This window comes from Ruditapes philippinarum, unplaced genomic scaffold, assembly GCF_026571515.1.
Source record: "Ruditapes philippinarum isolate M1 unplaced genomic scaffold, ASM2657151v2 ctg269_1_1_1_1, whole genome shotgun sequence".
Lineage (NCBI taxonomy): Eukaryota > Metazoa > Mollusca > Bivalvia > Venerida > Veneridae > Ruditapes > Ruditapes philippinarum.
This window is the reverse complement of record NW_026866443.1, coordinates 524,190-551,840: the sequence shown is the minus strand read 5'-3', so window position 1 is coordinate 551,840 and position 27,651 is coordinate 524,190. Positions and strand designations below refer to the sequence as shown.

General features: G+C 30.6%; 2 protein-coding genes across 6 annotated transcripts in view; both read left to right on the top strand.

The window, feature by feature from the left end:
- LOC132732489 (activating signal cointegrator 1 complex subunit 3-like) overlaps positions 1-27,651 on the top strand; it is a 238,080-nt gene that overhangs the window by 109,931 nt on the left and 100,498 nt on the right. The gene's annotated exons all lie outside the window — the stretch shown is intronic.
- Positions 1,095-27,651, top strand: LOC132732478 (beta-1,4-galactosyltransferase galt-1-like). Of its 5 annotated transcripts, none has more exons than XM_060718907.1 (3): positions 1,095-1,299; positions 5,709-5,882; positions 25,787-27,651. In XM_060718907.1, the coding sequence occupies exon 3, from the start codon at positions 25,815-25,817 to the stop codon at positions 27,417-27,419; it is 1,605 nt and encodes a 534-aa protein (XP_060574890.1). In that variant the 5' UTR covers positions 1,095-1,299; positions 5,709-5,882; positions 25,787-25,814; the 3' UTR covers positions 27,420-27,651. The 5 variants fall into 5 exon arrangements, with proteins under 5 accessions (XP_060574890.1, XP_060574892.1, XP_060574893.1 ...); XM_060718909.1 differs by lacking the exon at positions 1,095-1,299 and adding an exon at positions 5,093-5,111; XM_060718910.1 differs by lacking the exon at positions 1,095-1,299 and having other exon boundaries at positions 5,880-6,018.

Here is a 27,651-nt window from a genome sequence, read left to right as displayed (position 1 = left end):
AATTTTTTGGTAAGATACCAGGCACTGAGCCCTTTACATCCTGTTTGAGTATACCTGCCCAATTTTAATTACTTTGCTGTTTTAATCTCAGGTATTCCAAAAAAAAGCATTCCATTAATTTAAAGCAAGAGCAAAAATTTAGCACAGTAATTTTTTTTAAAGGCAATGTTATAAAAGATAAAACAAAATTGAATGGGTGTAGAATATTTACAGCTTGGATATTTTGTTAGTTGTGTTTTTGTCTTAACAAAGTGTAATGGAATGATATTGCTAATAAATTTCAAACTTGTTTGTTGTTACCAGGAAGATACTGATTTTAAAGGAGCTTTTTTTCTGTAATTTTCAACTTCAAAGGATTACAATTAACTATATCACAAAAAAATAGTGCTGAAAATAACTGATAATGCTGAGTCATTTATAATCAGTCCCTGTCTTGCATTTTAAATGCAGGGTTATTTGAATAAGAAAAAAACAATCTGTTTTATTTTCAGTTTACAATTTAAGTAAAAATAAAGACCACACACATGCACACACACAGAGTATAAATCAAATTGTATCCGATTTTAGACCTAGATCTTTCTTTTTTTCAAGTACAATAAATCCATATCAAATCTATATTGTATTCTATGTAACTCTACCTTTTGTAATTAAATATTCTTGTGCAAGTTATCTTTCCTACATATCCGAGACTCTTTTTATAAATTTCTGTCTCATTATAATAAGAGGCCTTTATTATGATGACTGTAGTGATAAAATTGTTGTCAGGTAGCTTCTTGTCCAATATAGGTTTTACAGCAATGTATGATCGAGTCCAATAAATTCAATATTGTACTCAAAAATGTAAAATAACCTCAAAATATCAACAGTATTGTTTAAGCTGTGTAATTGACTTTTCTGTACTATAATGATGACTGACTAGGTTGCATGATTGTGCTAGGATATGAGCTGCTTGATCTAAATATTTTGATATTGATATTTTGATATTGAATTCCCTTAAAACAACAATGAGCAGTTCCAAAATGTAAAGTAGAACAGCCCATTATACAAAAAATAGTGAAGTAAAGATTAGAAAATTGTCACAAGGAAGATAAATTTCAAGTTTTTTTTTTCTTTTTGAGATTTTCAAGGGTTGACAAATATGACCAAGATTATATAATGTTGAAGTAAAATTTATGTCCCAGTCTTGGCAGGGGAGCCAGCCTAATTTTGGAATGGTTTATTATTTTTAAAGTGTCTAGAAGGATCTAATGTCAAGTTAAAACGGTGTGAATAAGTGCATGCAGGATTCCTAAGAACAAGGTAAGTTTACTTGATTTCTTAAAAATTTCTGTCTCTTAATCATTTTACACTTTTTTTAAAACAGATGTTTGACTTAAATTGATTTTGTTTTAAAGATTTTATTAATAAATTATATTTGTTTGTTAGATATTAATGATTTAAACATCTCTTCCGTTGGAGTTCATTTATATATTTAAAAAAAATCTTAATACAAAGATATTTAGTTACATTTATGCAGTGAAAAATTGTAAAACATTGATTTAAATTTTTTGTTTAAATTTGTTTCAATTTAAACTGCAAAATAAAGCAAAGACTTAATGTTGGTAGTAATTTTGCTTGGCCTTTATCATCTTATTTAAGGGAGAACTTTGCATTTGCTTTGCCTGGCCGATCAAGTTAAGAAAGGCCTTTACAAGTTAAGTTAGGGTACAAATTGTGTGGTTTCTGTGACAAATTATTTTAGGACATGTGGTAAGTTGGCAGTTAAGTGTTCAATAGATTAATGCTCACCAGGTTACCAACTAAAATATAACTGTAAGCCTGGAGTCAGTATGTGTTAATCATGGTTTATTTAATCAATGGCAAACTTTAAACCTTTCATAATAAAAGTACTACAACAGTTTAAGAATTTTAACATTATACCAAACAATAGCAAACTTTAAACTTTTCGTTTAATATCAATTTTAGTAAGACAGGAGTTAAAGAATTTTAACAATTTTTTATTTATTTCATACATGCCATAATTTTTACACTCATTTCCGGGACACTTTTCATTTGGAGATGGGGCATTGATCAGCAAACATATTTTTTTTAATTTACATAGTGGCATACAACCTATATTACCGGTATTTTAATACAACTTGCAAATTTAATGACACCATAAACAAAAGACAGAATGTCAATAATTATTAACAGTTTTTCTATCTTTTTTAAGTATTTAGGAATCGTTAATTCAATCAGTTACAGAATAGAATAAAGCTATGTTAAGTAATGACAATTAGCCATGTTGTTTACCTGAAACATTCGCGGAATCTTGTAGATTTTATCACCTTAAATCACGCCCGGCAAACTGTCGCTCCACTTTAAAATTGTGGTGTACGGTAAAACGAGCGAACGGCATTTCCGAGATAGAGCGGAAGGCCGATTTAAACGCCTAATTGTAAGTATTGTTTATGTTTTTGTCTTGTTATTCATTTCAGTTGTATTTTTTTCGAAAAACGGAAAATGTAGTTCCGTGTAGGATTGATTTAGACTTCCAATGATCTAAGCTGTTACAAAAATAAAATTATATTAAGCCCGGGAGAACTTTTCTCCCTGACGAAGCGAACGATGATTTGTAGAATATTGAACTTCCCAACCATAGAAATGCCATACCCTTCAGATTTCTTGAAAAAGTGTTTTAGTAAATTATCAACCCGTAATAAGAACTTGTCCTTCGTGCAAAATAAATTACTCCTGAAGGATATCTTAAATTTGTAAATCGATATTTTTCGAAAGTAGTGGAGCGAAAGGGCAAGAGATGGAGCAAAAGGTTCGATGTTGAGCGCAAGACGATATTAATTTGACGTATAAGGAGGAGCGTAGTCTATGATTTTTTACATATAAAAGCTATAGAAGTTAAAATAGATATGATCAAGTGTAAAGACCGAGATATATATACCTTTTAAAGACAACTAATAAAGTGTGATATCATTTCAACGACTATAGCGTAATAAATGTTATCGCGAAGGTGTCACCTATGGCTGCCGTGTAGATTCCATTATTTATGTTTGAAATTTGGATGAGGCCCGACCATTGAATCATACACATGTATGCATGGCATAATACAGGATGCCACTTATTCGAGGTCAATCATGATATTTCACACGGTTATGTACATTTAAAAACGTGTGTCTGTGCAAATTCGACAAAACCGAATATTTTTAGTTCTACTGCGAACAAATGTTTCCGAGCAGGTACGTGTAACGCGATTGTTCACGCCAAAATGTTATGTTTTTCGAAAAATTAGATATTCAAGGTGCAGAACATAAACAAAATTTTGCAATGCATGGAACACATTAAATGAAATGGATCACTTCTACCGAGTTCAGTTCACAATGACTTTCTGTAATTAATAGCTCTAACGTACATGTTCAGAGCAAACACAAATAAGCCACGTTTTCATGAATTTGTAAGGTGAGGAATCGCTATGAAAATGGTTGACAAGGTGTCAGTCGTTATAAGGATATAACACGTGTTTCAGTTATGTTTCAAAATACTTCCTCCCTTATTTTGCATTGTTGTTGAGTTTTTTTATTTTCCTCTCAAAGTGTAAATAGAAACTTTTCGAAAAAACATAACATTTTGGCGTGAACAATCGTGTTACACATACCTGCTCGGAAACATTTGTTCGCGGTAGAACTGAAAATATTCAATTTTTGTCCAATTTGCACGGACACACGTTTTAAAATGTACATATAAACGTGACCTCGAATAAGTGGCATCCTGTATTATGCCATACATTAGGCGTTTAAATCGGCCTTCCGCTCTATCTCGGAAATGCCGTTCGCTGGTTTTACCGTACACCACAATTTTGAAGTGGAGCGACAGTTTGCCAGGCGTGTAAATTTAGCGGTAATTTTCACGGTGTTTGACCACTAATAACTGCCTTCAGGCGGATTAAATTTATTCTGGCCAGTTGTTACATTTAATCTTTTAATTGATCAAAATTATTGCCGATAATTGTTTGTTGGAAGGGGCATGTAGATATACCAATCAAAGGATTAGTGTCACCATTGCAATGCTGTTAGGGGATAATCATTCGTTATTAGCGTTCTAGACTAGTTTATAAAAAACTTGACAATAAAATTATATAAAAATGTAAAATTTCTTACTTCAAAGTAGATTATTTTAGATTTTTTTTTACCGGGACATAAATCATCTCCGGGACACCTACGGGACAGACACCTTATTTCCGGGACGTTATGGCATGTATGTTTATTTTTTTCTCCAAATATTAACAAGAGAAAAATTTGTATTCAAAATACATCTTATCTTTTTGAATGAATGTTGTCCTTTCTGAAGACATGGTTTTATATTTATGTAGGATTCTTTTCCTCATGTTTCCTGAGGTCCCGGGTTTGATCCTGGGTTACCACCGTTGGGTTTTTCAGAGACACTGTCAGTGTTTCCCACCTACCTAGAGGTGTACTGGTAAGAAACCCAGGTAATCCTCACATGTATCAGTGCTATACACTGGGCATGTAAAAGAGCCAAGGGGTTTATTCAATAAGAGCTTGGGACTCAGGTTCCCGGATTCCCTAATGTATCTTATAGCTGTCTCTAAGTCAAGAGTCATGTCTACGTCCTTGCTAATATAGGATACATTGATAGATTTATCTATTAAAATTTTATAGGCATATGAGAATTATTCAAATAAAATGGAAACAAAACTCTTATTTATTTTTTTATTTTTTTAATAAATACAAGCATTTTGTTAGCCAAATATGTCAAACGTTAGCAGTTTTTATTTAAACTTGTTCAAATTCCAATCATAATTTTTATAAATGAACATAAATTCCATCATTTAAGGTAATTTAAGTCATTTAAGCCATTTACAAATTCAGCTTTTATAAAAGAGATAAAGCTGTATTCTATTGGCAAACATTTTGAGCAAGATATTTGTCCGTTTAAAAATCTAACTTCATTTTCTCAGTGTATTTTTAAACTCATAAATTTATTTGTGGATAAAGTTTTAAAACATCATAAACATTTATCAGTAGGAGAATAAAATATAAGTATTATATACATTGATATTAATTTTTCGAACAAATCATTTCAAAATTGATCATAAGGTAAGGTAAAAATTCAATATTCCTTAAAAAAAGTTGTTATTTCTAAGTTCAGAATATTGTTTTTTTCCATAGATATTGTGAAAAAAAAGTCATGGTTAAAGTAAAATTTGCATTAAGTTTTTGTGTACAAATCATAAATTTTATTAAGTGATTGTAATGATAAAAATTAAAGTAAAAAAAAAATACTATTCGTAATATAATACATATACAATAATTTGGGTATTTAATCAATGCATTTGATGGTTTAAAACAATTTAAGACTATAATAATTATTATTTTGGACTATGGACTTGATTTAAATCAATTATTTTACATCATACTTATTATATAACAAGAAATACACAACTTGTAACTTTCAAGTGACTAATATTTGCATGTTATGTTTTAATACACAATATGTAACTATATATCTATTGTTTTTTATTTATTTGCTGTATTTTTTGCAATTATTTTCCTCAGCAAATTTGTATTAATATATGAATATATTATTGATAATAACTCGCAGTTAAAATTAGCCATTTAGCAGTTACCGAGTGTGACATTTTGTCACAAAAAACTCGTATTAACGCACAATATACTGTTGTATGGTTCACACAGAGAGAAAAAAATACGAAAACGTGGGGATAGAGGAAAACAATACTGGTATGATTGTGAGTGGACGAGGACAGAGAACGCTGCGAAGAAGGATCAATACACGTAATGGAGAGAGAGAGGAAAGCATGATACAGTTTGAAGAAGGAGATAGCACGGGAAAGATTGCCTGTTAAACAAGTGAGTGTGCCATTATGCCGTCATTATTTCTTGTCATTGATTTCAAGGGATTACACTTTGTGGAAATTTTGCGATGTTTTTCGGCATGCCTTATTTGAGTCATTGTTCAGATTTGATGCTAACGCAGCTAACGATGGTAATATTTCTGTTGTCTTGTTTAGTTTAGTTTATTTTTTTGGTTTTTTATTTGGGGTTGTTTTTTGGAAAAAAATAAAATAATAATGTCAGAATTTTTACCATTTTGGGAAAAATACACTAAAAATAATTTATTAAATTTTTTCTTCAAATTTTTAAATTTTTATAAAAGAATTATTTCGCACAATTTAAATGAAGACTGTAAGTGAAATATAAAATATTGATATTTATTTTATCATTTTAAACTGCAAGGGACTTTTATTGTATTAGATCTACTGAAAAATGGGATAAACCTGAAACAAACAAAATTGTGAGTAAATTTCAGTTTGAAATATGTACTTGGTAGGGTAAAATTTAAAAAAAATGAATTTAAAACACCAAATTAATTTTATGTAAAATATTTAATTAAATTGTGTTATTAGAAATTAAACAATCTTAACTTTTTTTCTGAAGATATTGAGGAAAATGCCAGATGGTGTAACAGTGGATAAATATAAAATTATCATCATCAGGAATTTAATTTGCAATTTTTGCAAGTCCACGTAACAATCATGATTGATTTATTGAAATTTTATTGCAAATTTCTGTCATATGTTGAAGTATGGATCAGAAAATCAGTCCCCTGGTAAATTCTGGCCCATGACCGTGGGCATGATTATTTACCCATGGGACAGATATTCTGATGCTACTTTCAAACACATGTCAGATACTTTTTCTTGCATATTCTGTCAATTATTTTAAATGGTATACCTTGATAAGTTTAATTTCAATGTAAACTTGTGTCATTTCATTAATGAAATTTGTTAATGTTTTCTAGTAGAAACATATGAATTTATAAATTCATCTGTACATTCCTTAATGGACTAATATGGTGTTATTTTGGAGCACACAATTCATCTGGCACCCCATGTGTCAGATGAATTTTCTAGCTTATGACTGGAAATATCAGTTTGATACTTGCAAGAATAATTAAAGCTGGAATCCTGTAAAACTTCGTAATTAAAAAATTAAAAAATAGCAAATCTATGATACACTACAGATTAAGTGTGCCGTGTAAGGTAATTTTTTTTCTAACTTACACAATAAAATAGTTGTGTGACATAAATAGATTCTGAAAAGACCAATTAATCAGCAGAAAGAATGGGTCAAAATTCTCAATTTTTTTGTGTAAAGGGTGATTAAATATGAATATATTTCCAGTAACCCTTTTTTCTCAGTTATAAATGGAATGTTACTTTCATTAAAAATACAATGGTAGATTTAAGTTACACATGTACAATACAAGCTGTTGATGTCATTTCAAATTATCATTTAAACAAATTGTTGTCACAGATGTTAAAAACTAAATTATATTTCCAATAATTTTGTTGCACAGTTAATATTTTCATTGAGAAAGATGTTACAAAATTAAATCCTTCAGTGAAATAAATTGCCAGATATTACTATTGAATACAAAAACTGATCTTCTCTTAACTGAAATACATGTATATGTATCATATGACATTATACTCAAAACTCAAAACTCAAATAATTTTATTGGCATAAAACAAATAACAAGTTTATAGCCATACAAAATATAACCAGTTCAGTGATAATAGAAAGACATGCATGTTATATCATTTACAGAAGAGTACTGTAAAGACAAATACATAATATTTTTTCTAAACATTTTACGAAGTACGATTTTATGTGATAACATAAACAAATACAATACTATACGGCGACACTGTGTTAAATTTAAACTATACAGTATAATGATGTGTATTGATGTATATCTCTGTTTACCTATAAAAAAAAAAAGCATTTCATATACATAAAGTTATGATTAGGAGACACGTAATTTTGTTGCAAAATATATAAATTTCGATAAACTTATAATAGTTGCGTTTGATGTAGAAGACATAAGAATACAATAACAAGATCTTCAAACATTATAAGTGCCAAAGGGCAAAAAATGCGTATGATTATTATTGTATTATTGTTCTTAGAATAGACAAAATCAATTAAATAATAGATGCTTATACGAAAAAAAAACTATTTAAAACAGCTCAAAAGCCTCAGAGCAATATGACAGTTTATGCAAAACAGACTGTCACAAAAATTCAAATTTAGGCCTTCTCTCTAGACAAAAAAAGTAGGGCAAAGATTAAGGAAATTTAAGTGCTTAAATTTAAAATGCTAAATAAGACTTAATGTTATTTATTATAAATTGTTTTTATCTATGTTTTTGTAAGTAAAATTGTATGCTAGGTAATTTAAATACGAATAAGGATAAGGAATAGAAATTCTTATCTTAAATTGTAAAGGCAGCTTAAGTCTGATACAAATGAAAAGCAAAAGTGTGTGTTAGGCACATCTATTATATTCACATCCTTTATATTTTAAAGGCAATTTTATATAGATGGAATTATACAATCAATATTTACGTAAGCCAATTTAATTCTCGCACTTGACTTTTGACACGAGATACGAAAGACTGTCAAAATCTTACAATAAAAGTTTTGTTTGCTCGGTTTTTAAAACGTTATCTTTGAATTTGATTGTAATCAAGGCCAAATGCGGCATGCCTGTTGTAACTCCTGGTTACTGAACAATGACTCGAAACAAGTAAACTATTATCTCTACATGCATTAAATAAAATTACCCGTTGAACAAAAAAAAAAAAATTGAAAATTTTTTCATGAGTCAGATGTAAAATAGTAGATAGTATTGTGACATACAGTAAATTTGGATAATCGACTCGCGAATATGACATCTATTGTATTATTTGTCTTTATAACAGTGCGATATGTCAATTCATGTTGATTTCTTATACTTTTTTTCCCTTAATGACAGTTCTTCCTTACCAACTAAACCTATGTCTGACAATGCAGTAATGATTTTTGTATGTTTTTTTTTTTTTTTAGTTTTTTTTCCTCAATAAACTTGAAATTGTGGATTTAAGATAAGTTTTTCCAATTTTGGCAGTATGATGTTTTGTTGTTGTTTTTTATAATGCACATTTATCACAGTGGAAAAGATAAATTTACATATATTGTATGAGTCTATTTTGATGTTAAAGTTACTGGGACTTAAACTGCTTTTATAGCCCTGATAAATTAAAGGGCATCTGCAATAATTTTGCAATGGTCACAATTTTATCTGCTGTCCAAAGACTGACAGTTTGTTTTCAATCAGCTTTAACCGTTACGGTGCTCAATTTTTATACATGTATTACAGACTAGCTCTCAGTTTTGAATTTGAATTTCCCCCTTTGTATATTAACCCTATAAGAATCCTTTGCTGGAACATGAAGTGATTAGTCTTTGTCACCAGTAAAGTCTCAGTCAGGCCAGCCTGCTCTATGGTACAGTCGCGTCAGATTTTATTACTGTAAAAGTGGTTAAGTTAGCGACTTGTAAATATTGGCGAATTTCGTGAATTGACAAAAATTGCTAAAATTTCCTCTATCGTAAATACCTGAATCAACCTGTCATTAAATTATACCCTTGCATGATTTGTTAATATTTCCACAATCATGCGAAATGTCTGGAATTTTAAATTCTCAAGCTTTTAGACTTTCAGAAATGTCCATTTATACAGTATACCTTTGGCTTAAGCAACTTCAAATTTGCATCCTGATATCCCCAAAAATTTGTAATGTACAGAGACAGTTCTAAAACTGGAATCTGGACCATATAAAAATATATAAGTCCATTTAAGAAATTCAGCAGGTCAAGGATTAAGTGAAACCAGTATAGAGAGCAGAGCCTGGTCAGACCACACAGCCTTAAGTGCGAACAAGCCTCTCTGTGTACACTGGTGGCATTTATAATATAGACATGTCATTAATGCTGCAAGCTTTTAAATCCTTAAAAAAACTTTTTATTGTTTTTCCATTAATTGAATCTTAATTGAAAGTAGTAAAGAGTTTGTTAAGTATTTATAAAATCAATGTCAGTGGAAACAAAGTTACGGAAGAAAACATTTTATATGGTAATTATTCTCTTCCTTGAACAGGACTGGTAATAACTATTTAAAGGTCTCTGATATTAAAGTATTGTATTTAAGATTCAGTTACATAATTTGATGATAAGGGGCTTTTAAGTTCTATGACAGCGAATTAATTACTTGTTTTTAATAGTTTATAGTGTATTTTCATTGCCTTAATTAGTATGATCATAAAAAATTTATAAAAATGAAAAATCATAAATATATAAAGAGTGAATCAGTTTAAAATGAGTGCTTTAAGATAAAGCATGTTCATTCATTTCAAGAATAATCTGCGTAATAAGACATGTTTGTTATAAAAGAAGACATTAAAGGCACATTATGCCCCAAAAAAAGAAAAGAAAAATTTATTATGTTTTGATGGTAGTTGAATAAGCAATGACATGCTTTAATTTTAGGGGAATGCAGATTGATTTTTATGTAGAAATGTATTACATTGCTTCACTTGCTGAGTCAAACACTGAAGAAAGTTTGCTGCCCTAATATGTGAAATATTGTTAAAGTCATAACAAGGAAGCAAAGGACAAAATAAAGTAGTATTTTGACTTCCATACAAAAAAAACTAAATTACTATGACTGTACTAAATATAATGCCAAAAAGCAACGGAAGGAAAATATTGTTCAGGTACAGTAATGGGCAAATGTCAGCATCTTTTTTGAAACCAAAACAAGACACCAAAAAGAAAAAAGTTTATTAGAAACTATATGTACAAATAAAAGCATTTCTTGGGCATAATGGGCCTTTAAAAATTGCATAATTTCACATTCTGTATTTCTTTTTTTAATGCTTACATTTTTATTTAGGGATTGAAATTTTCTCACACTCCAGCCTTACACTATATACACATAAAAATGGTCATGGCATTGTCAAATTAAGGATTAAACAAAAAAGACACAAAAATGGATTTTCTGTAAAATATCATGCTTGGAAGATTTCCAAACTGTCAACAGACACTGTTATTGTATTGATATTATCCTAATGATGTGCTTTTCATGACATGGTATTACTTAGTTTCAGCACAATTTGCTTCAAAAAGTTAATCAGTATTTATCTCAAAGTCTTAAAAATTGATTTAAATTCATATCAGCTTAGTTTTGTTTATTTCTGCACTTTTTGTGTGATTAAAAGACAAAATTAATTCCTCTTCCATGCACATTATAAAGCAGGTCTCGGTTCTGTTGGACGTGTTTTAGCATTAAACCCATCGATAATAATCTTCAGATATCGGCTCAAATAGAAAAAAAAAGACAAAACAATTCAGGTCATACAGATTTAAAATTTAATTATTTAAATACATCCTGATCCTCAGATTCTCTTTTCTTGGGACAAAATTATTAAAAGGGCCTTATTAAAATTTTGCCAATGATTGGTTCTTATTATTCCTCTTGTATATGCAGTTATGTAGTGATTGTTCTGCTTTTACTTGCCATTGCCTTATAATATTACTTTCCTTTTTGCCATTGCCTTGTGATGTTCCTCTTTTTTTGCCATTGCCTAATAGTATTCTTCTTTTTTGCCTTTGCCTAATGATGTTCTTCTTTTTTGCTGCTGGCTAGTGATATTCTTCTTTTTTGCCATTGCCTAGTGATGTTCTTCTTTTTTGCCATTGCCTAGTGATGTTCTTCTTTTTTGTCATTGCCTAGTGATATTCTTCTTTTTTGCCATTGCCTAGTGATGTTCTTCTTTTTTGCCATTGCCTAGTGATGTTCTTCTTTTCTGCGATTGCCTAGTGATGTTCTTCTTTTTTGCGATTGCCTAGTGATGTTCTTCTTTTTGCTTTTGCTTTGTGATATTCTTCTTTTTTGCCATTGCTTGGTGATGTTCTTCTTTTTTGCCATTGCCTAGTGATGATCTTCTTTTTTGCCATTGCCTAGTGATGTTCTTTTTTTTGCTGTTGCCTATTGATATTCTTCTTTTTTGCCATTGCCTATTGATGTACTTCTTTTTTTGCCATTGCCTAGTGATATTCTTCTTTTTTGCCATTGCCTATTGATGTACTTCTTTTTTTGCCATTGCCTAGTGATGTTATTCTTTTTTGCCATTGTCCAATGATATTCCTCTTTTTTTGCTGTTACCCAGTGAAATTCCTCTTTTTTGCCAATTTGCCTTATGATATTCCTTTTTACTTGCCATTGCCTTTGTGATATTTCCCATTTTCCCAGGATATTCCCCTTTCTAGAGACTGTCAAGTTGATTCAAGTGTTTTGATGAAAAAGGAGAGGCCATGATCAGCTTAAGTACACAGCGTCAAATTTTCATCTCATACACAATACAGAGACAAAATTAGGAAGGAAGCTCATTGGTGGCTTGTCATAGCAAAAAACTGTTTAATATTTCATCGAGTGTCACAGCCTGTCTCTGGCATTTCCCCTACTTGTTTTATTCTGTCACTCTCTCATGGGGGTTCTGTCTTACCAGATAAAAGCCAGCCCGCTGTAAAACCATTTACCCTTTGACTAAATTGACAACTGTACCAATCCAGCTTCTGAAGAGAAAAAAATACGATTAAAAACAAAAGAAGGAGGAAAAAAAAACATCAATGGCAGCAAAAAGTCATGAGATGTAATTAGTAGCAAGGTTAGTTAAAATTAGAGTAAATGAGGATGAAGAGTTTTATGGTTTCCATGACTTTTCACAGGCATTATAGGACATTGAATGTTCATGGTTGTGATAGAAAATCAATGGTAACACAGAAATATGAGACTAACAGACTAGAAGGTTTTCCTTATAACCATTATTCCGCCAAGCATCTGCAAAATCACAATTATTGATATTACACACCCATATCACATTATATACTGTTTTCAAGGATATATAAGGCTTTAAATAATAAACCAAATGTGGTAATAACTAACAACTTATTACAGTAAAAGAACATAATAAATATAAAAATTAAATGCGTATTAATGTTGTCATTGGGTAATTACATGTGACATATGTAAAAAAAATATTTGATGTAGGGGAGAAACTTACTGTAACCTCTTACTAGAAATGTCTTTGTTATAGTCTTAAAGTACCATTGTGTGAAGAAAATTACATGTGTAAGGGATTTCAAAATGGAGAGCATTTGATAATATGAGTCCTTAATTTAAGCATTATTAATGATATACCAAATGACAACAACTGTTAATGATAAACCAAATGACATTTTACTGTTAATGATAAACTAAATGACAACTATTAATGATAAACCAAATGACAACTGTTAATGATAAACCAAACTAACAACTTGTATAGTGATAAACCAAATGACAACTGTTAATGATAAATCAAGTGATAACTGTTCATGATAAACCAAACTTACAGCCATTAATGATAAACCAAGCTTACAGACATTAATGATAAACCAAACTGACAACTATTGATGATAAACCAAATGGCAACCAAACTGACAACTATTCATATTAAATCAAATGATATCTGTTAACGATAAATCAAAGGCAACTGTTAATGATAAACCAAATGACATCTGTTAATGATTAACCAAACTTACAGCCGTTAATGATAAACCAAACTGACAACTATTGATGATAAACCAAATGGCAACCAAACTGACAACTATTCATGTTAAACCAAATGACATCTGTTAATGATAAATCAAAGGCAACTGGTAATGATAAACCAAATGACATCTGTTAATGATAAACCAAACTTACAGCCATTAATGATAAACTAAACTGACAACTATTGATGATAAACCAAATGACATTTGATAATGATAAATCAAAGGCAACTGTTAGAAATAAACCAAATAAAAAATGTTAATGATAAACCAAACTGACAACTATTGATGATAAACCAAATGACATCTGTAAATGATAAACCAAATGAGAACTAAGACAGCTTGATTTTATTGCATTCCTGCAAGTAATTGCTACCTTAAGTACTGTTTGTAATTTATTTTTACTTTAAACCTTTTTGTTACATTTTCCATACCTTATAACCTTTTAGCTTAGTGTTATAAGGATTATCATTGATTATCATATAAATTCAAATACAATCTATTTGATAACCACAATAGTTTCATTGATCTATTTAGACATTGATTTGGTCTCAATTTTATGCAATAAATATTAATAAATTTGCACTTGATCTTACCATTTTAACTACAAGCAATAGACAACACTATCAATTCAATGCAGGGCAAGCGCCTGTTAACAATACATTACAAATGTTATTTTCAAAATGTCATCATAAATGAAGATTATTGCGGAAAACTATTGTTATAATGTATGCATAATTTAGCATTATTGTGCAAGAAAAAAAAAGGCAGTGTCTGTGAAAATATGTGATCATATTTTATATTTTCTGCCAAATGCATAAAAAGCTCTCCTATGTCTGCAGTATTATCATTTATATATTTATACTACTAACAGATATTGAAAAGAAGAGTAAGGTAGTATTGCCTAGACATTGTCAATATTTTCTCATTTTGAATTTGGTATGCACTTACATTATTGGTGATATTTGGTGAAAAAAAGACAGTCATCTATCACTATTAGTGATATTGTGTGAAATTGTTTGGTAATAATGTCTTTAAATTCGAACCAATACTGAAGAGCACAGTCTGGCCATTTGGCTCAATAGGGAGAGCATGGATTTGTAATCCAGGGGTCTCTCAGGTTCGATCCTCGGGCAGGTTGAAATTTGTCTGTGACCGATTGATTTGTCTCTCACCTCTGATTCAGAAATCATGTGTGAAAAGTAGTTGGTTACACGCGGATGAATTGGTAATAGACTAACACCTGAATAAAGAATATTTTGGGTTTTTCCCAGCTAATTGGGGGTACCAGCTTCGAAATAAAGCATTACAGGTTGACTTATATTTATTGTGAACGGTTACTAAGTGTACTTAGAAGCTTTAATGGTAAAAGTTTGTTTGTACCGGGCGATTATCGTGGAAAAATCCATATTTACCTAGTTCTGGGATAACATCTATTACTTGTTAGTTATCAAGAAAAGCCAAGTTAATAGACAGTGAGATATGACCAAAAATGTCTTAAAATAGGCGTTGAAAATAAAACATACTGAAAAGTACAAAACATCGTAACATAATAAAAAAATATTCTAACATCAAATAGTCATAAATCTAAACACAAATATCCTCAAGAACCTCAAGGTTGTCTAATCAACAAAAGGTTAAACAAAAGTAGGTAGTAATTTTTTAAGATATTGCAGGTCATTTGACTGAAGCAAAATTCTACTTGGAATGATCTTGTCCACCTCTTTACATTAATAAAATATACTTCAATATTTTTGCATCAGAATTTTTTTCTTTTTTGAAATTTTGTAAAAATTGTGACTTTATTTTAGCTTTCATTTTGATTTGATCACAACATAATTTATTCAAAAAGTAAATATTCACATTTCAATTGATTAAATAGCAAAAGCTGGAATATGCACTGAATAGCTTAAATATCAACAATAGCCCAATGCACTGATTCTTCTTCAAATATTAAATTATTGAATAAAATATCTGTTATGCAATAATATTAACATGTATATGAAAATCCAGAGAACACAATCATGTTTACAGTATACATTGATATCAAATTTTAGTATTAAAACTTTTACCAGTCATATTTGGCAGATTCACTCATATTTCATTTATTAATTATTGCCAGAATTGAAATTTTTCTTTAAAATATTTTTCATGCTTAATTTTTAGACCTTTTTAGCCTGTCTGATTTGAAGAAAAAGTCGGGCTATTTTATTATTGTTGTGGTGTCTTTATCATTGTTTTCTTACAAAAACCCTTACATTATAGCCCATTACTCAAACAACTGTAAGTATTATAATATGAATTATCATGACAACACATTAAATTCCACTGATAAAATCCCATCCGAACGAAATTAAGCACACTTCCGGCTCTATTTTGTGTAATCATCCAGGTCAAGTGAAATAAACATTGATTTAATGAACGCGTGAATAAATGACCAATCAAATTTGATTACATCGGGAAACCCATTTAGGTCATTCCTTTAAATTATTTATATAATTGGTAACCTATAGTAATACTAAATATCTTTCATCCAAATATATAGTATTTTTCGCTTTACATAAGCGCATGTCGTAAATGTAATTGTAATTTTTTAAACCACGCCTTAAAAATTAGCTATGAATGAAAATCACGATTCTCGTGCTCGAACGAAATGGATAGTAAAAGTTGTAGTAGTAATTTTCCCACGGCAAAATGATTTCACTTCGCACCATGATAGCAAAATTTTTTTATGCTGTATTTTTTGTTCTAACTGTTTTCCTATTGCTGTAAATTTCAAATAGTACTTCTGTATGTATAGGTGTGTGTGTGAGTGCGTGCGTGCGTGTGTGCGTGCGCGCGCATGTGTGTTTATGTATGTGCGTAACAAATATATTATTTCTGTTTGTGCGTGCGAGTGTGTTAATTTTTCCCTAATTTCTAGATAACTTGAGATTAAATTGTCAAAATTTGCAAAGACATATATATATATTTTAGCACTTGTGTTAAAAGCTTATAATATTTACCTATGAAATTTGTATGTTGATAATATCCACTTTCCCCACATGAAACTTAAATTATGATACCCATTTAATATTGATATATATATTTGTACACATGTAATTACAAAATGTCACCTTGTAATTCACGAATTCGAAAACCTAGCTAAACGCCGTTTTCCGGTACTTTCTGTACATAGCTCTGGGGAATTCACCTAATGGAGAGTAATAGCGAACTCAATGTTTTAGAGCTTTTTATATGCCCGAAAGAATTTCGGACATATTATGTTATACCCCCTGGCGTCCGTCCGTCCGTCCGTCCGTTAGCAATTTGGTTTCCGGAGCATAACTTAAGTTCCATTTGGCCCACAACATTCAAACTTCATAGGATGATTGTCCATATTGGGTAGAAGACCCCTATTGATTTTGGGGTCACAAGGTCAAAGGTCAAGGTCACTATGACCTTAAAACTGAAAACAGTTTCCGGAGCATAACTTAAGTTCCATTTGGCCTACAGTGTTCAAACTTCATAGGATGATTGTCCCTATTGGGTAGAAGACCCCTATTGATTTTGGGGTCACAAGGTCAAAGGTCAAGGTCACTATGACCTTAAAACTGAAAACAGTTTCCGGAGCGTAACTTAAGTTCCATAAGGCCTACAGTGTTCAAACTTCATAGGATGATTGTCCATATTAGGTAGAAGACTCCTATTGATTTTGGGGTCACAAGGTCAAAGGTCAAGGTCACTATGACCTTAAAACTGAAAACAGTTTCCTGAGCATAACTTAAGTTCCATTTGGTCCACAGTGTTCAAACTTCTTAGGATGAAGAAGACCCCTATTGATTTTGGGGTCACAAGGTCAAAGGTCAAGGTCACTATTACCTTAGAAGTGAAAACAGTTTCCGGAGCATAACTTAAGTTCCATTTGGCCCACAGTGTTCAAACTTCATAGCATGATTGTTAGTCCCCTACCGGTTTAACCGGAGGGGACTTTAGGTTTACCCTCCGTCCGTCTGTCTGTCTGTCTGTCTGTCTGTCTGTCTGTCTGTCTGTCTGTCTGTCTGTCTGTCTGTCTGTCAGTCTGTCAGTCCGTCAGTCCATCCGTCCACAAAACTGGATCCCGCGATAACGCAAAAAGTACTGAAAATATTTTTATGAAACTTGATATATGGATAGATGGCAGTATGGAGATTATGCACGTCTTTTTTTTTTCTTCCTATGTTGAAAATTCTGGTTGCTATGGCAACTAATATTCTGAAAATATGGCAAATTTAACACATAAACTTGATCCAGTGATAACTCAAAAAGTACTGAAAATATTTTTATGAAACGTTAAATATGGGTAGATGGCAGTCTGGAAATTATGCACATCTTTTTTTCATGTTCAAAATTCTTGTTGTTATGGCAACAAATGGACTGAATTTCAAGATTTCTGATTTAAATTTTTAAGCTTTTTCACTAAAAGTTCTTTATTTCTTAAGGTGTTTACTTCAAACTTGAAATATAAGTTTCTGGTCATCAACCACATCATATGTGACAAGGTTTATAACTCTAGCACAAAAAATATCAATATTACCTCCCTTGAACCTAGATTTTTTAGGGGAAAAAATGTTGTCTTTTTTAAATAACTTCTTTTTTTCCTAATGTATCTACTTCAAACTTCATATATATGTTTCTTATTATCACTCGACATTTTTGAGAAGGTTAAATACTCTAGCAAGACTATTTCCAGAATTATGTCCCCCTTGAACTTAGATTTTTTTCGAGAAACTGGTATTTTCACTCCAACTTCTTCATTCCTTATAGGATTTACTTTAAAATCCCACATCGTAATAATATGACAAGGTTGTATAAACATAATTTCCTTACTAAGCATGGAAACTTAACACATTACTGTGATATAGACAAACTTATTTTATTATGTTTTGTGGTCGATATTTTCAAATACAGACTTCATCCTCAAATTCATTATAAATGGCAACACACAGGAGTGTATGACAATTAAAGAACTTTTTGAGGGACCGGTAGGGGACTACTGTATTGCCCGCAATACTATCAAATGCTTGTTCATATTTGGTAGAAGACCCCTATTGATTTTGGGGTCACAAGGTCAAAGGTCAAGGTCACTATTACTTAGAAATTGAAAACAGTTTCTTGAGCATAACTTAAGTTCCATTTAGCCCACAATATTCAAACTTCATAGGATGATTGTCCATATTGGGTTGAAGACCCCTATTGATTTTGGGGTCACAAGGTCAAGGTCACTATTACCTTAAAACTGAAAACAGTTTTCGGAACATAACTTAAGTATCAATTGGCCTACTATGTTTAAACTTCATAGTATGATTGTCCATATTGGGTAGAAAACCCCTAATGATTTTGGGGTCACAAGGTCAAAGGTCAGGGTTGCTATTACCTTGGAATTGAAAACAGTTTCTGGGGCATAACTTAAGTTCCATTTGGACCACAATATTGAAACTTCAAAGGAAAATTGTTAATTGAAGGAGGTATTACTTTATTTAATTCCCATGTCTTACAAATGCTTCATCTTTACAAAAAAAAAAAAAATCACTTTCGGGCATATAATGCTCTGCCTAGCGGTGCTCTTGTTTTAAATTAAATTGAAATGTAACAGTTATTTTTTTATAAGAAAATAGTTAAATATCATTGTATGAATAATTTCATACAAAAAAATAAGTAAATACACAAGTTTACGCAGAAAATAACCTTATTTGTTATGGAAGATTCCACTACGTCTGTTTTAATTTTATTGATTTTCATTATAAACAAATTATTTCTTTGAAAAATTTTCAATAGATATTTAAGGAATAGTTATAATTTTTAAATACATCAGTTTTTCTCACCTTAAATGGTAAAAAATGATAGAAAAATAGAAATATCATGTAATTGTGTTATGTACTTCATTTGGCGTAATTCCCCAGAGCTAAATCCGCAACGTACCGGAAAATGGTGTTTAGCTAGGTTTTCGAAAAAATCAATCTGTGCCTCTCAAATAAAGATTATGTTCTGTTCTGTTCTGTTACATAATAGTTTAAGAAGGGGCATTCATTCTGAAAGTAATATTTTTGGAGTTATACCCCTTTCTTATTTAGAATTTTAACAGACGAGCGTTATCCCCTCATGCAGTGCTACTGATAAATAAGCATAAGACATTAGAACTTTCAAAGAAATAAAAGTTTTAAAAATAAAAAAGTTTAAACAATCATTAATTTTGAAAAATTTAAATAATTTAAGTTCTGTAAAAAAATGAACAATCCTAAAAAGTAAAATGTTTAAACAATTATTAAATATAAAATATTTAAATAATTAGCACTGTAAAAAATTGAACAGTAATAAAAATTAAAAAGTTTTAACAATCATTAATATTGAAAAAATTAAATTATAAGTACTGTTAAAAAAATCAAACAATTGTAAATATGAAAAAAATCAAACAATTACAATATGATTAAAACAATCATTTGCTATATATAGTTGCTACTGTTAACAAATTGGAAAAATTATCACAGTTGTTCAAACTTGAATCAAGCATGTTTATCAAGTATATAACAGAAGCCTTGAGTGGACATTGTATATAACACTTGATATGTTATTAACACTGTTTTTGACTGATAATTCAAACTTTGTGATTTAGTATAGTGAATAAAATCAAGTGTCAACATGATGACAGGAAGTTACTAGTTTTGATTTTAATCTAAATATAATATTATTATGTTACTTAGAAAAATAAACTTGAACTAGATGTGGTTAATATGATTCACTTTAAATGTGATTTGGAAAACATGTGGATATGTTTAGATATTTGTATTTGGGACAAGTTTGTAATTATATAAATTTGATACTTGAAAGGATTTCCAGAATATTTAATATGAATTGAATAGAGGTAAAAAAAAATTAATAATTTTGTTTTCTTTTTTGCCAAAATTTTAATTACTTTATTATTTTAACTTTGTAAAAAATATTTTTACCATTATAATTATTGAGCTTTGAATTGTTTCTAATCATCTGTTTTTAATCAAATGATTAAAGTAAATAAATGTAAGCAAGGACTGTTTATATTAAGGATAAAATGTTAGTTGAGGAAGTCAAACTATTTTTATTAATTTCCTCTTTTTAATTCAGATGTTTTAAGTGCAATAATTAAAAACATTTAAGTATTTTATGATTTATTCAGCAGTTATCACAACTCCAATATTTTTTATCTATAAATACTGTTGTTTTATAAACTTTGCTTTTCTTAATTTATATAATACAAGGGGAGCATTAGCCTTGTGATTAAGGTGTCTGCCTCTCAACCCTGGGATCATGGGTTCGAATCCATGTTTGAGACTCCATATGACACCAGTACTGGTTGGTTCCAGAAATCTGACTCAAAAGTGATTTATATAAGTTGCAAGAACTTGTTTTGCAATCAAACTTAAATAAATATGTTAATACACATTTATTTTACTGTAACAATTGACACACTATGTTAGACCAAGAAAAGATTATGTCTCTGGGTTGTGATAATTGTTCACAATTATTATTTATTATAAGTATCATAGTTATAGAAAGGAAATACCTATTATTGCAGTGCTGAGCCGAGACAGACTGTCCTCCATCTGAACATACTAATTGTCTGAAATGCATGGTAATTTAATTTCAATGATAATATTTGATTGGAAAATAATACATTATGTTACTGATAAAGCTATTCAAAAGATCAAATCGAATTTCTTACATGCTAATCAATATCTGTATTGAAACTGACTGATGTAATTGGAGAAATGGGATAACAATATGTTCAATTAAGTAAATTAATTTCATCAATGGAAGTTAATGGCCTTTAGTAAACATTGACTAATATAATGTGACAATTGCATTAATAGAGTCTGAAATGCTGTTTACTTTAATCTTGTCAGGCTGTAGATAATATATTAGACTGATTCATTGGGCTTCTGTTAATGGAAGTTTGAGAGTCATTTACTCCTTGATTTTGACTTGTGACTTCCAAAGGCCTTATACTTTTCTTTCTTTACCTATACAATGTGACTTCCAAAAGGCCTAATACTTTTCTTTCTTTACCTCCAATATCAGAGATTTTATATGCAGTCTCTGACTTCCAAATTTTGAACCTTAATGGAATGATTCTTATTGTTACCTTTGAATGTCACAGTACAAGACTGATTACTAATTTTGGTGAAGTTAGCTCTGTGGGTAGACTTGCAAACCCGGTAATTCGTGGGTAAGAGGTTAAAGTTCCAATCCATGTGCACAGTGGAGGCTTTTCCGTGTGGTTTATGTAATGAAAAAATAATCTAGTAATTTAAGGATTTCTGGCCCTTTAAAGGTTCAAACCCTGTCAGGAGCAATACCTTGTTTCCATGAGCAAGAAACTTTACACTCATTGCTAAGTACTGATTTTAAACTAAGTTCAAGGAATGGATTTGACAATGATTTTATAAGCTTATAGCTTCCAACACAATCAAATTAAAATGAATTTATATGAAATAATAAAATATATTTTTATGGAGAGTCATTATGAAGTATAAAGAAATATTGAAGAAGAAAAAAACTATTTGAAATGTTTGATTAATTTACAATTTATATAAAGAAAACAACCCTACTTCCCTGGACTCTTGCATGCAATAAATAATTGAATTCAGCTTTTCCAATTTAAATTAAAATTGATTTTGTGAAGATTTTGTCTTAAGAAGTTGGTGGTTTTATATTATAATTTATTTTTTTTTTCATTTTGCAATCAAAAGAAAATGAAAAGATCAGAAGCTTTTCCAATTATTCATTTTAATCTTTGAATGCTATAATAGCATAAATAGAATATAATAGCAGGAATAGAATCTGAAGTCTAAGCCTTCTGTCTTTGCTGATTATTTCTAGATTTCAGAATCATTTATCAGGAATAATCACCTATTATGAGGCAACATATTGGCAGTTATAAGTTGTTAAGAAGGTCAAGGTCAAAGTGAACTTTTAAATTTAATGTATAGGTGAAAAGGTTAATGATTAAATGACAAGAAAAGTAAATGTTTGAGTCCAGTGATTATAATTTTCAAAATGCTGTGAAAGTTTCAAAAGCTTTTTTTATTCTCTCAGTTTGTGAGACATTGTAAGGTCATGTTAAAGTCGCTGTTAATATTTAATTTTCTGTACTATGTGTGGTGTGATAAATTCTTTAATACATCTTTATAATGGAATAGCACAAAAAAGTCCCGTTGAAAGTTCATTGATGATTTACTTTCTGTAGTAAATATTTCAAATTTGTTGAACACCATTTTCATGTAAATCAGTGAAATCAATCGTGCAACATTTTCATTTTTTTTTAAATTTCAGATTATATTTAATTGCAATACAATGTAATATAAATGTGAATAATTGATAGTTATGATTAATTAAAAATTACAAATGGTGCATTGAATGCATCCTATGATAAAAGTGACATTTATTACAGCACATTCATGTGAAAAATCATGTGCTGGATTGGTAAAAGTCAAAATAACTTTAAATTACATTTTGACGTAAATACATTTAATTTTATATTCTACTTTCATGAATAAACAATAACCCCCATGACTGTCGGAAATTTCTGTAAATATCCTTCAGAATTTATTAGTAATATGTTCAATTGATAAAAAGACTGCGACAGTTTTTTTTCCATATTTTTTTATGCAGTTATAATTTTGTATTCTACAAATATTTTGTCATTTTCAATTATTGGTCAATCATGATTACAATGCATAGATCACTACATGACCCTAATCTTTTCCATTTGAATTATTAGATTTAATTGGATTATAATAAGAATTTCAATTGTCAAAAGAACACATGTCATTGTTAGTGGTTAAATTTAGGTCAGAGGACGGGATCTATCAATGGTCATTTTTTTGGAATATGTAGCTAATTTGACAAATTACTCATATAGACTTACTTTGAAAATGATAATCTTTTGGGGCTTTCCCAACTAATTCCGGTTGCAAACAAACTTTTACAGTTGCTGACTCAAAAATAAGTGCAACAGACAGGTTGACTAGTCTATTGTGACCATTAGCTCACTGTGAAGCTATAACGGTAAAAGTTTGTTTTATCCGCAGTAGGGGGGTAAGCTTGGAAAAACCAACATTTGCCAAGTTTCGGATAACATTGACAACAAACTTGTAACTTGTAAGCATAATGTAACTAATGAACAGGTTCAATGTTATTTTGTACTTGTATTCATATCATTAAAAGTATAAAGTAATAATGCTTCGCCTCTGTGGTCGAGGGGTTAGAGTCGATGACTTCTAATCCAGTTACCTCTCTGCATGGCGTGGGTTTGATCCCCGGGAGATGCTTTGGTAGTTTATTGCGGAGGAAGGTAGTCTAGTACTGGTGTAACTCTCAAGGAACGATGGTTAGGAAACTACCCGCCTATATGACTGAAATACTGTTAGGAAAGGCGTAAAATGAAACAAACAAACAAAAACATAAAGTAATAATGCAATAATTAATTAAGGCACATTTAAGTATTCTTATTTGCAATCAATGCCATTATGTACCAAACAACTTTATAATTATTATTTACAATGTATATAAAAATCTATGTTAAAAGAATTAGAAAACCTTGATGCATTTCATATGTTTATAATAACCATCGACTTGATGCAAAAATGATGTAACTGATGTTAAATAAAGAAGGACATGAAGCAAGTTAGCGCGGAGAAGACACAATATTATAGATTTATAGGAAATGAAATGATTTGAAGAGATATAGGAAATGCCCCATTAATCATATTACAACAATGATATCGTGAGCACGAGGATGGACAACACTTCCCTGGGCAGGAAACTGCACCATTTTTAAAATCAATTTGATGCAATGATCGATTTATACTAAGTCTTGTCGCTTGCAAGAAAATATGCGTTCTCGTATAGTAACTCAGCGTTAACATAAAAATCATGTAAATGTGCATCATGCAGCCCTATTGTCTACATTAATGATTATTGTCCATAAATTGTTTACTGTCAGTAATTGTACAATGTCTTTATTGCAGAAGATTATTACATGGACTGTAAAAAATTTTACAAGTTAATTCATTAAAAAGAAAGAAAAATGTCTCCATTTGTAAATTGTAGGCCTGATTATATCATTCTTTAACTTAAGAAATTAATATAGAAATTTCCATTGGTCCTGTGGATTGATAATTAGTTTTGCATCGTTAAATTATGAAATTGAACACAATTATGGCAATATGTAAAGTTATTTTGACTTTCACATAAGCACTCACCATTATATACTTGAATGGGCATAAATGTCACTTTAAGGCCTCTAAATGAAATCATTTGATCAAGTTTGGGTTTATTTTTGTGCAAAGTTTTAAATGTTTGTATCCTAGAGGTTTGTCTCTCTCTCTCTCTCTCTATATATATATATATATATAATATATATATATATCTAAGCCAACATCATAAAACTTGCTTATGTTCTCAGAAATATATATGACAATGTCTTTAAACAAAAGTAATTTCTTCCAGACAATTTAATCTGTGATAGTTTTCAGGGAAAATTCAATTAAAATAAAAATGCAAAAGAGCTGGTGTTATAATGTCAACACAAACTCACAAGTTTTATTATGTTTAAACAGTATTCCAAGTCTGCAGATTATTGTAAATCTTTTCCGAGGGGGGGGGGGGCAGTTTAATCAGTCGCTGGTTATATAGAAAATAGGAGCAGGGAAAGCTTTGCGGAAGTGAACATATATACATACAAATGTGCAATATGAAATATTGATTGCAGAACTTCATTATTGATGTTTGTTTTTTTGTTGTTTTTAGTTGGTTGATATATTCAGGGGATTAGAAATTTGAAAAAAAAAAATCCACCAGGTTTTGATTTATATGGAGTTGCTGGGGTGGGGAGATAATTTGCCAAATTTGTCTATAATGATAAGAATCTATTTGCTGGTTAGTTTATATAAACTTATTTTAGTTTGATTGTGTTGGAAGCTATAAATTCTTATTGAAACACTCTCGAATCTGTGCCTCGAAACAACCGGTACTTAGCAATGAATGTAAAGTTTCTTGCTCAAGAAAACAACAGCTTGCCCCAGTGACAGATGGATTTGAACCCACAGGGTCAGAAATCCTGTATAACTGTCTGTTTTAAGTGCTCCAGCTGATCTGTGTAAGAAATTCTAAATTATAGTTTTTAGGCTTTTGGACCTCATCCAGGAGTTCCTTTGAAGTTTGCTTTGATCATTATAACTATTATGATTAATTTTGTTGTTTTTTTCCCTATATTTTCAGTAACTGTGGGTATGATGAATCAGGAACAATGCGTTGTAGAATCAACTTCCGTTTCTACATTCTACTTCTGTGTGCTGTATATTTCACGATGCTGTACATATTCCACGGGAACTTGCAGTCCGAAGGAAAAAGCCGGACTTGGGACAAGCAGGCTGTACTTGCCGAGTTTGAAACAGCCTTCTTGAAAATTAAATCGCCAATTGATATAAAGAGGAAAGTTTTAGAATCACAACAGGAAGTATTCGATACTACAGCTCTGAAACATGCAAAACAAATTAATACACCAAGAAGAACGACAGAAGGCTCTAAAAAGAAGGATACTGTCGTTCCAGTCAGCATTAACAAAATTCAAAGCATTCCAAATAATGTGTTGAAATCATCTAATTGTTGTATACCAGCTTTAACTGCAAATAGATCTTTTCAAGCATTAGAACCCTCGTTTTATGTCTATTCAGCGTATTTAGACAAGAGATACAGTGATAAGTTTGTTCGGATAATGGCGGTGCTAGCATTAAATAAAGCCAATCGTCGTTTGACAGTTTTCTGTAATTTTAGAAATAACAATGGTTCTGAAACCAAAACAACTGCCATATTTTATGAACTTTGCGAGAATCATGGACGGACTTATGGTGGTTTTGTTTTGTCTTGCCCTATCCCTGATGAGGATATTTGTCAGGTGAACGTTTCGGTGCAGATTGAAGCAGTGAAGCGGTTTTATGTTGTTCCGGAAACTGTTCCAGTCCATCTACGGGTATCACGGTTAATACCGCCAACCTTAACAAATTCAGTTCGTGAACGACGTGACAATAAAATGAGTGGTGCTTTGATTAACACACCTTATACTTTTAGCATTTGCGTCCCGCCACTTTTTGGCGATATTGATGTTAGTAGATTTGTTGAATTTATAGAACTTAACAGAATACTAGGATTTCAGCATTTTATCTTTTATATTTCAACTATAAAAAATCCAGACATGTTTAAAGTCTTAGATTACTATAAGGCAATTGGTATAGTAACTTTGATAGAATGGACTCTGCCGTCGGTTATACATAATGGACAGATTTGGTATAATGGGCAACTTAGTGCCCACAATGATTGCATGTATAGGTCAATGTCTCTCACACAATATCTTGCCATCATAGATCTAGATGAATTCATCGTTCCCCACAATGGGGACGCAACTCTTACAAACCTCATTCCAAAGCTTTTTGGGGACAATGTATGTGGCCTCAGCTTTCATAGTGCATTTTACGACAAGAAATTTTCTAAGAGTAAATCAACCAGTAAATTATTGACAGCTAGACACACTGGCAGAAGTGCAATATTTAGTAAAGTGCGAACAAAAGTACTTGTGAAACCTTCGAAAATATTCGAAGTTGGAATTCATCATATCAGTAAACCTGCGGGGGAAGATTTGAAAGTGGAAAAGGTCGACACTTCAGTTGCATATCTTCATCATTACAGGGACTGTGTGCCAAACTATGGCATGAAGTGTAAGGAGTTTGTTGAGGATAACACATTGCTCAATGTTACGTCACAGTTAGAGGACAATGTTAGTAAAGTTCTTGAAACAGTATTTGAGGAGCAAATGAAGAAACAAAAAGATAACGTCAAAATTATGTCTAAAATATAATGTCTGTTCTAAATATCTTGTTTATGTTGATGGAAATGTTTTAGAGTAATCTCAACCTTCCTGTTGTTTGATAAATATTTAATGTGTTTTTGTTCTAGAAGTTGCAAAAAAAACAGAAATCTTTATAAAATATGTCCTTTAGAAATACATTCCACAACTGCCAATATTTTATTCTAGAAATTATGGAAAAACAAAGTGAAAATTTTGAGATTTAGGGTTATTAAATCTAGAT

Excerpts from the sequence above, each read along its gene's own strand:
- LOC132732478 (XM_060718907.1), top strand. The coding sequence starts at position 25,815 with ATGCGTTGTAGAATCAACTTCCGTTTCTACATTCTACTTCTGTGTGCT.